The sequence below is a fragment of the Acanthochromis polyacanthus genome, chromosome 23, assembly GCF_021347895.1.
Source record: "Acanthochromis polyacanthus isolate Apoly-LR-REF ecotype Palm Island chromosome 23, KAUST_Apoly_ChrSc, whole genome shotgun sequence".
NCBI lineage: Eukaryota > Metazoa > Chordata > Actinopteri > Pomacentridae > Acanthochromis > Acanthochromis polyacanthus.
Genome location: NC_067135.1, coordinates 20,561,966 through 20,573,377, shown reverse-complemented (window position 1 = coordinate 20,573,377; position 11,412 = coordinate 20,561,966). Strand labels below are relative to the sequence as shown.

Sequence of the window (11,412 nt, the reverse complement as noted above, 5' to 3'; positions counted from 1 at the left end):
TCGTGGGTCTTGAACTTCTGAATAATATGAGCCACTGTTGTCACAGGAACTTCAAGCTGTTTAGAGATGGTCTTATAGCCTTTACCTTTAAGATGTTTGTCTATAATTTTTTTTCGGATGTCCTGGGACAATTCTCTCCTTCGCTTTCTGTTGTCCATGTTCAGTGTGGTACACACCTTTTCACCAAACAGCAGGGTGACTACTTGTCTCCCTTTAAATAGGCAGACTGACTGATTATGAGTTTGGAAACACCTGTGATGTCAATTAAATGACACACCTGAGTTAATCATGTCACTCTGGTCAAATAGTTTTCAATCTTTTATAGAGGTACCATCATTTTTGTCCAGGCCTGTTTCATTAGTTTGTTTTTTTAAATAATTATGTTAATTAACAATTCAAAAGTAATGGCTGTTTTTGATTATTTAATTTTCAATACATTTTTATTTATTGTTACTTTTGTGAGTTTCAAGTGATTTCAGTGAGAATTGTGGGTTTTTCCTTCTTTAACTGAGGGGTACCAACAATTTTGTCCACGTGTGTATATATATATATATATATAATAGATAAAAGTTATATATCAGAGAAAATCATACTACATATATAAATCATGTATGGAGTATCAATATAATCAATATATCAGAAAACATAATATATATAAACCATATGTGGCGTATTAATATAATCAATAAATCAGAGAAAATTATTATATAAATCATATATAGACTATCAATATAATTCATACATATATTAAAAAAGATATATCAGAAATGATAATATGTATATATATATATATATATATATATATATATATATATAGTTTTACATAGAAATATGTGTTCATTAGTCAGTATTTTGTTTATATATGTATATATAGCGTAATCATATATTGTCTCTTCAAATTATTAAAATAATTGACCTTTTCTGCTATTATCTGCTTCTCTAACATATATTAGTGTGTGTGTGTTTACAGTGTTTGCAAAATGCCTGTCTACAGTCGAGCTTAATACCAGAATATTCTATTACCTATTATTATTATTATTATCTATTATTCCCGCTATGAATATTAAAATACGTCGAACCATTTGTCCTGTATCATAGCTACATGTATGACGTTTGCAGCAAAAAAATAAAAATAAAAAACGTGTGAAAATCAGTTTAATATTCAGAGTTAAGATGGATTAAATGCGCTGTCAAACAGCGCTGAGTGGAGCGGGTGACCGGACCAAGATGGTGGCTGTATTTCTTGCTACGCAGCGCCCGAGCAGCGTCTACTCTTTATTGTGTCTATGGGCCCACCTCTGGCCCAGCAAGGAGTTAGGACCGGGAAGAGTCCCAGTTTTTGGAGCCTGGAGGCGGCCCACCGCATGTTGAAAAACAAAAAGCCGGGGCCAAATCGGGCACCGACTCCAACTTCAAACTGGAACAGCCTTGGTCGAAAAGGCCTACTATTAAAGACAGGTTTACTTTTCCATTGGCAAGGAGCCAAGTTAGAGCCACGTCATTGCATCAACATATCTGTCAGTCCGTCGCTGCAGACGTAGCCATTTAACAACATTCGCACCATATGGAAGGAGCTCATCGTAACCATGCAAGTGCTGTTCCTGCCTTTGCAAGCCTACATTGCAATCCCAAAACCCATCTACGTTGTAGTCATAGGCAACAGCGACTGCGTTTGAGAAGACAAGTAATTATATACTATAGTTGGGCTCACTTCCATGCAGAGAATGGGTTCTGGAGCCAAACTCCTGGAGAAGGGTTAGACTCTCTCCTCCGGAGTTGCCCAGGGTCAGAGGCACAATGCAGGTGTGGGTTGTTACAGTTACATACATTACAGGCCTGTAACTTTTTCACTGCACACATGACGTTTGCATGAATACGGACTTGATCTAAAAACCAAAGCCATCTTACCCTTTTCCACTAACAGCTGAAAGCACAAATTTAGTGTCACTCACAGGATAAATCTGGTGATAATCTCTGTTTTTATCAACTTCACAAATCCGACATGCAGAGCCAAACCAATAATGAAATTCTTCTCCTAACAAGTGCTATGTATCAAAGCCTGATACATCTTAATCCTCTGCACCACAGAGCTCCACTGTTGTGCAGAAAGGGATAAAACACATTGGTGAGCTGCAGTGTTAGCAATACTGTGAAAAGTCACACACACACTGCAGTTTATTTCAACTTAGTCAACATATGCAACCCTGCAGCAACAAACCGTCTAAAATTTGAATTAATCTGCCACTGAAAAAGTCCAAAGCAAATGCACAGTTTAATTGCTTTTGGGTGATGTTTGTTAAAACAGCAGTGACCACCACTTTTAAGAGATGACAGAGCCTTTATTTAAAAAAAACAAAAAAACAAACTGAAATTTGCACTTGGAACTGAGAGCCACAGAAAATGGTAAGATATTGAAACAGACTAGCAAGATTTTGGCTTTGTTCTTTACATCTGGTTTATTGACAAAGAATTGCCATTCTTGTCCTTAAACTAATCATAATCTAGAAAAGAACATGATCACTTCAATGTCACAGGCTAATTTGAACAAGTAAACCTCTCCAGCTTGGCAGCTGTTACAACTATCTTATCGGCCTCCTCTTTCTTCATCCCTCTTGATCCTCCCCCTCTACCATGACTGCCTTTTTCACCTGAGGGGAATAACTCAGAGGATCAACATAATCACAAGTCAAACACCATGTGTCATTTTCAGCTGCACAGTGGAAATTATCACTGCTTCCCCCACACTACATAGTGCTGCTGGCATTTAACATTACACTCTCATCAGTCCATGTACCAATGGTTTAGTACTTCAAAGCTAATTCACTTTTACACTGTGTTTCCAATCAGGCAGCCTGTAACTTTAAATGAGTATTGCACCAGCCATCTTTCTCAGAGTGGGCTTAATGCCCACCCTACCCTTTGGAATAAAATGCTTTTGTGCATTGGTCATAAAATATGATCTGGTCTCCATAAGTATAAACACTGTGTGCTTAAGCTAATCACACACAATCACTCAGTGATTGGTGTCTTTCCTGAACTCACCCTATATCAACTTCAGAAAACAAACTGAGAGGTCAGGCCTTGTTTAATTTATATGATGCGCTACTGGACACACTTGCTAAGATCCCAAAATATATCTTGAGTGACTTTTACTAACGAATAAGAGTCAACTTAATTACAGTGTGCCCAAAGTATATCCAAAAAGAAAAAGTGACCATTCAGAAACTGGCCTGGCATGATGATCGATAAAGACTCCACTCTCTAAATCTTCACCACAAACAAGATAATATACAATATTACAAATACTTATAATATCAAAATACAAATGATCACAATTGTAATAATACTAGCATAATTCATTATTTACTAAATATACTTTATGGCTCCTATAGGCCCATAAAACATCCATTGAGCTTTTAGAACCCTTGGGTTTATAATGCTAACATAAGATAAACTTTATTGATCCCTTATCAGGGGCATTCAGACATTACAGCAGCTATATAAAAATGAATGATGGTAAGAAACAAGACAAGAATACAAAAGTAGAACTCACATATAAATAAAGACAACAATAAAAACGATATGAACCTTTCATGTATGAAGAACTGTACTTAAAGAGAAACAGGAAATGTACTTGCACTTTAGGAGCTATAATAAGAACAGTATTATATTATATTATATTATATCATTATATTGCACAGGGCTGCACAGTGGTGTAGTGGTTAGCACTTTCGCCTTGCAGCAAGAAGATCCCTGGATCAAATCCCGGGGAGGGCCTGGGATCTTTCTGCATGGAGTTTGCATGTTCTCCCTGTGCATGCGTGGGTTTTCTCCCGGTACTCCAGCTTCCTCCCACAGTCCAAAAATATGCTGAGGTTAATTGGTTACTCTAAATTGCCCATAGGTGTGAATGTGAGAGTGATTGTTTGTCTGTATATGTAGCCCTGCGACAGACTGGCGACCTGTCCAGGGTGTCCCCTGCCTTTGCCCGAATCAGCTGAGATAGGTTCGAGCACCCTCCGCGACACTAGTGAGGATAAAGCGGTGTATAGAGAATGGATGGATTATATTGCACAGCAGTAGCAGTGTAATGTTATGGTCCTAATAAAAGATGGAATGTCCATAGGCAAAATAACCTCAAACAAGTGTTTTCTGTTACTGTGGATCAGACTTGCACATTGTTCAAAAGTGTGTTTTGTTGTTTTTTGTTTGTTTTGTGTTTTGCATTAATGTGACTTAGATAAAGATATGACATGATTTATATAAATGGTAAATGGTTGTATTTATATAGCGCTTTTATCCAAAGCGCTTTACATGATACGTCACATTCACCCATTCACACATCTGGCCCTATGTAAAAAAGTAATTGCCCCCTGAACCTAATAGCGAGTTGTGCCACCTTTGGCAGCAATAACTGAAATCAAGCGTTTGCAATAATTAGTGATGAGTCTTTCACACCACGGTGGAGGAATTTTGGCCCACTCTTCTTTGCGGAATTGTTTCAACTCTGCCATATTGGAGGGTTTTCTAGCATGAACTGAATTCAGCTTTCCCAAAACTGTGGTTAGTCACAGTTACTTTGTGATTTAACAAAGGGGGGCAATTACTTTTTCCACATAGGGCCAGATAGGTTTTGATTTTTTTTGTGACTCAATAAATTGAATCATCATTTAAAAACTGCATTTTGTATTTCCTTGGGTTGTCTCTGTGTGATATTAAAATTGGTTTGATGATCTGAAACCTTTGCTAGTGATAAATATGCATAAAACACAGAAATCAAGAAGGGGGAAAATACTTTTTTACGGCACTGTATATATAAAGATTAATAGTCAAAAAGGCAACCGGAGTTCAGCAAAAACAGGTAAAACCTTTTGCTATATTAATATTGAAAACCTTGTATATATAAAATCTTTAATATAGCAACAAACAATTAATTGCTATGTAAAGCTATAAAAGAGTAATGATGTCCTTGGAAAAAAAAATTAAGCACAGTTACACTGTGAGTGTTTCTCTTTTTATGTTTGGTATAGCTTAGGTTTTGCTTAATTTATGTGCACTTGTTTAATTTCTGCTCACTTTGAGTCTCTAGTGCTGTATTGCTGCTCTCCTTTAACTAACTTGTGTGTCTCCTCTGCTGCATCTCATGGACTCATGAAAAACAGGTCACACACAGAGTGTAGCAGATGGAGCGGAGTGAGGGACAGGCATGTGAAGTGAAGATAATATCACTCAAAAACTGGTTAGAACCATTCAATATATTTAGAACACCTGTGTGTGCTGGTTGTTGCTGGATTATTGTTGCGATCTCACATCTACCCAACTTACCTGGCTATAAATGAAACCTGTATGGTATCTTTATCTCTCCAATCCACCTCCCTCTGATCTTTTTACCGTTCCTCTGATAGTGTCTATATAAATAGCTAAGCCCAGGCTCTGGATTATAACCTACTTGTCTGTTTTTTCACAAATGTATTTAAGACGAAGACAATTAAAACAAATACTGAGCACTAGTGTTTGTTAACACTGATGAATTCTTTAATCTGTTTTTGTGTGCACTATTTCTGGCTTACTTATTTATAGAATATTGTGTATAATATATAATAGTTGTGGAAAGTATTCAGACACATTCATTTTTTACACTATTTTTTGTGTTGTCATCCAAATTGTTAATGGATAAATTTGACACTTTGCTGTCATCCAACAACTCAAAATGAAAAACAAACATAGTTTCAGATTTTTAAAAAAATTAAATATCAGAAACTGAAAATGCTCATTTACAAATGAAGTCTTCTGCGATAAAATTGCAGCAAACCATAGAGCAGGGCAAGTGTATAAAACCATTTCTAAGGCTGTGAGTGTTTTCAGTAGTTCACAGTAGACTCTATAACTGTGACAAGTAAGAACTTTAGATCCACCAGGATTCTTCGTAGAATTGACTGATCAGCCAAACTGAGTAACCGAAGAATTGACTGATCAGCCAAACTGAGTAACCGAATAAGAAGGGTCTGTCGAGGTCTGTCGTGTCCTCCCCAGCGAACTCCTTGATCTGCACAGTTTGCGTCTATTGCTGCTTAACTAGAAATTCATTAATGTGCACTGTCCCTATAAAATATATAACAATAAATCTAATCAAATTAAATACATTTAATTTATTGAAACCCTCACTGCTTAAAACTGAATTGTCTTCAGTTTTCTGGTTTTTTCCTTGAAGACAGTTAAATAATTATTTTTCGATTATCATAATTGTGGCTTGTTAACTTTCTGTTTATTAAATGATACAACACCATCCACTATTATCATAGTTCAGAGTTCACGTAGAGTACTCTCAACTACGCATGCGCACAATATCATGGTGGCGTTTGCTGACTGGCATCTGGGGAAGTTGTGAAATTATTAACTTAGTAAAGTTTTAATGAAAGAGATGGGTCGTTAAGAAGGGAAATTTAAACAGTGTGAAACTCCGTACAGAGAGTTTATAATACAGAAACAGAAGAAAGAGCATGACAGCTAACGAGGATCAAGAGGTATGAATGAATGATGAAGCAGTAGCAGGCTAGCTGCTGTAAGCGGCTAACAGCTAACTACTTGACTGTAGCATGACTGCTAGCGTTAGCCTAGGTTAACGACTTGGGGCTTTTCTGCCCTTTAAACAGCAAACGAGTGAACTCATTAACTTTTATTCTGTGCGCAAGATCTCTTTGTAACTAAAGCAGCAATCTGGACAGAATGTCAAGTGTCTTTCTAGCTCATATGAGTCTCTCGGAGCTCAGAAATGTCACGCCAACTCCATTAAAAAGCCTGCTGAGTTAATCTGTTTAATTGCAGGACTGCATGTGTGAGACACACTACATATGGCGAGACATTTCCTCTATGCAAAACGTCTACGAATCCATTCGGTGTATATGTTGCCCATTTGAGAGCAACATTCTAACAATGTAACAGATGATTTCCTCCACCATATTCAACACTATGAGATAGCAAGTGGCATTCACCAGTTGAAGACTAACTTCACTATTAATGATTTGGTGCAATTAGAATTACATGTATGGGGAATGAAATAAACGATCACAGTTAATGTGTGAGAGATCTTGAATCATGTGTCTATCCTGCTTACTATTGTCAAGCTTAATTTTTCCATATGTCTAAATGGTGTCTGGAACGCAAACTATGAGGATAAGGTGTTGAGCTAATGAACTGTATCAGACTATAACTCCTGACACTGCTCTTATTCTTCAATCACAGATGGAGCTGGAAGCTCTTCGCTCCATCTATGAGGGAGATGAATGTTTCAAGGAAATCAGTCCAGTTTCCTTTCAATTTAGGGTAAATGTTGCCCTCTGCACTGCTGCTTCAAAATTTTGCCTGTGTGTTATATTTCAAGACTTTAACAAAACTTTTAACAAAATGTTGGGATTAATTTCTGTATTAGTATATTCCTACCTACTATTTGAATATTATACAACAGATAGGAGACCTTGAGGACACCAAAGCGTTCATCCTGGACATCACATGGCCAGAGTCATACCCTGATACAGCACCACAGATCTCCCTTGATGCCTTTTCAACAACAGGATGTAAGTTTCAAGCACATTGCTGTACAGTTAAATGTTACTCTTCTGTGCATAAGCATTAGGTTTCTCACGAAATTAGTCTGGAGACAGAAAACATTTTTTGTAATTACAAGGTTCTAAATTGTACGACTGGACTGTGATGAGCAGTTTAAAGTTCCTGTTTTAAGCAGTGATGTTGTAAGTGCAATAAACAGTTGTAGTTTTTCGGGAGCGACAATGCAGTAACAGTTTACACACATAGTTTAGCAAGTGACTGCACAACTGTAATTAACAGATTACATAATACATTACATTGTCATACAGTGACAATATAACTATAAGAAATGGTTTAAGAATATATTTGTACTACATGACCACAGAACTGTTAAAATGGTAGATTAGAAACACAGTTTTAAGGAAAAACTGTACAATAGTAATATTGTAATATTTTCTCTGTTTATTATGTTGATTTCCTAACAGCTCTGCAGAAACAAAGCAGCTGATCCTATCAAAGCTAGAAGAGCAGGTGGAAATTAACCTGGGCACTGCGATGATGTACCACTTTGTTTGAGTGGGCAAAGGAGAACCAGGAGACTCTCATGGAAAACCACAAACCTGTAGTGACTGCTGTGGTCAGTACATTAGTTATTACCCCTGTAGTACTAAGTAGTGACTGCTGTGGTGTGTCTGTGCTTCTTTTGTCAATCAGGCATAGTGGACAGTATTATGATATCAGCTTCTTAAAGTGTAGCTCTTTCTTTTCTGACATCTCTTTGAAAAGTAGCTGGTAATACTCATTAGTGTAGGTAGATTCAAAGGTGTTTACGCCTTGAGAATGTCTAACACTACTACGTATTGTCACTTTCGTGATGCATTGAATTTTTTTTTCCCTATCTCTTCATTTTTGTGAACATGGCATAGGAAAAGATGCCATTATTTAGTGTTTGAGTGATCACCTTATTTAGAGAAACTGTTAGTTGAATATTTACTATTGTGGCAGACGTTGACAACGAGCAGTGAGGTGATTACTCCCACGTCAACGGCAAAGAAGAAGGAGAAGAAGGAGCAGCTGACTAAAGCCCAGAAGAGGAGGATCATTAACAGAACAGGTAGATCAGTCAAACTGTGTCCATCTGTGTCCCAGTAGGTCATTTGATGGATTTATTTTCAAAACTATTCAAAATGACGTAAACTGAGTCTGACACAAATATACCACACCTCAAGTCTTCATGGGTACAGAATGTATGCATGCCAAGTCAAGACTGAACCCAGCATGTTAGAAACCTGATATCAATGGGAAATGGGCTATATGGCCAAAATATTGCGCTTATGTAATAGTTTATTTTGCCTCACCATATGAAAAAGTTAAACAGATTTAAAAAAAAAAAAAATCTTTCTTTATTGAAGCTAACTACCTTTCCCCAGAATCTAGAGCTATTTGTAAAAGACCAACTCAGTAAAGCACCTTTGGAACACTGATGTAAACATTGTAAGAAAGGAACCAGGTGCAGCTGTGCAACAAGTCTCTGCAGTTAAAAGGGTGGACACCATGTCTATTCGGATAAGAAATGTTAACACCTATTCCACGAGGGTTCTGTCTAATGACACAAGTGAAGCAGTGAATTTTAGCTGCTTTCTGGCTGTACTTGTGAGGTAGGATAAGACCTTAAATCTGAATCTGAAGAGACATAATTTCTCTCATGACGCTGCTGCTTTCGCCTTGGGTGCTTGAGCAGAATTGTGCTGCGGGAAATTTTAATCAGTGTTGGCGGACTTTGCTAAGAACTATCTGAACGATATTACTGTAGTATTAATCAGCTCCTGCTGTTATTCAACTGTGTTTGAAAAAGATCACACTTGTGGATGTCCAGGGAAACAGCGAGAACAGTTTCTCATGACCAACACTTCAGTCGTTTCAGGGACTGCAGGCATACAGACACCTGAACTGACTTGCTCCAGGTTTCAAGATTTTGGGGGGCAACTAGGTACCAAAGCGACACATGAAGATGTCTAATCTTGAGCTATGCCTCCAAGGGGGTTTTACCTCTACAAATTTCAAGCAAAGAAGCGTACAAAAAGGTTAACCAGTTTTGTAATTGGGGTTTTGTAGACGTGTTTTAAATGGTGAGAATAAGAGGAAAAGACACAGATATATTGCCTTTACTGTATGTGGACTGATCTTATTGTCATGCGTAGTTCCCCCAAATGTTCAATCTGAGACAGAAAAAACACATTTAATGTGAGTTCAGAGACCATTCAACAAACAAAAAAACATCAGATTTTCAGCTTTTCAGCTGGTCTTCTAACCAATCATTTGTAGTGTGCGGCTCTGTCAATAAATTTAACCCAAAGATTCTGTGGTAGTTGGAAGAACTGAAGAGGTGTGACTTACAGTCTCATGACAGAAATTTCAACTAAATGGCAGGCTGTGCTTACACAGAATAGCTAAATAAAATGTAATATAAATCTCAGTTATAAATGTCTGAAGCATGTAGAACCACTGTTTTGTTTTTTAGTATTGATAATACTTGTGGGTACTTCGAAAAATGCTGAACATATTGATTCCAGGTTTTGTCATTTTTTGTCAAAAGACTAAAGAATTTAACTTATACTTTTTTAATAGTTTATGACATCATAACCCTGTCATATCACACAAAAGACATTTTTGATGTCCTTGTATTGCAGCCATGTTTGTTCTTTTTTCCACAGAGGTACAGGAATTTATATTGCAATGGGAAAATAAGCCCAATTCCCCAAAACTGCTCAGAGCATTAGATTTAACTTCCATGTAGCAGTCACAGATATTACATCTGACGTTGTAATCATTCAGACATATACATAAACAGCTGGTATTTTAAAGTCAGTTGTGAGCTTATAACGAAATTATTTCTGCGTTCAGATAACAAGGGAGAACTACCAAGAGGATGGAACTGGGTCGATGTATCAAGGTAGGTTCATTTCAGCTTTTCTCCATAAGATGGTGCACTTGATCACCTTTTAAGACTAAGCCTGCAGCGTTTTTAACTTTATATATGTTCTTTTGTCTTTCTCCCTTTGTCATTGCTGCTTGATCAAACACTAGCACGTAAGTGAATAAACAACTACACCAACAAAACTTCTCACAAATTTGTAGCACACTCCCATGTATGACTGTTTCTAATGTGACTTGGTTGCAGCTGAGTAAAACGGGAGGAAAAGATGACGACTAGGCCTGAGAGCAGCGATCTGCTTCATGCAAAAACTGTAGAGAAGTCTGATCTCCCTGCAGCCCGTCGATGCTGCTGCTCCAGTCTAGATGCCTTTACATTCAACGTCAGCTTCATGTTACACTCAACATGGCTGCTTCCACCGTGAGAACCAAAGCAGACTGGGTAAAGGTGAACACACACTCCCAGCAAAACATCGATTTTCAGCTGGGAATTATTAGGAGCCTTTGCTGTGTTTTATTGTTTGTGGTGTTTGTGCACTGCAGCCAGCTGAAAGGGAGCACATGATCAAGTTTTTGTTTATTTAGTAGCCCTTATATCCTGCTCTGTAATCTAACAGGGTGGAGTGTGCTAGAGACAGATTTACCTGCTGCCACTGCCATGTTTTCAATCTGTGAGGTTAAGCCCAGCTGCCAGGCGCTGAAGTAAACAGTGCTAGGTTGTGCTTCAAAATGGAAGTGTTTGATGTGTCAAGTAGCGTTCTGCTGTTACTTTAAGATACCATGTGACTTTGTGAAAGCAAATTTTAAACAACATCCAAAATGTTTCTCCTTTCATCATTTCCTATTTTGATAAATGTTCCTTTTCCCCTATGAATTCAAATTTTTTATACATAAATAAAATAAACTTGGCCCAGTGCCTGTCTAAAAATGTCA

General features: G+C 37.4%; 1 protein-coding gene across 1 annotated transcript; it reads left to right on the top strand.

The window, feature by feature from the left end:
* The first annotated feature begins 6,322 nt into the window (after positions 1-6,322).
* On the top strand, positions 6,323-11,412 carry rwdd (RWD domain containing 4). The gene is given in 8 exon segments (XM_051943846.1): positions 6,323-6,524; positions 7,243-7,323; positions 7,466-7,556; positions 7,559-7,574; positions 8,031-8,109; positions 8,111-8,182; positions 8,551-8,659; positions 10,450-11,412. Coding segments are annotated over 8 exon segments (525 nt in total). The 5' UTR covers positions 6,323-6,500; the 3' UTR covers positions 10,503-11,412.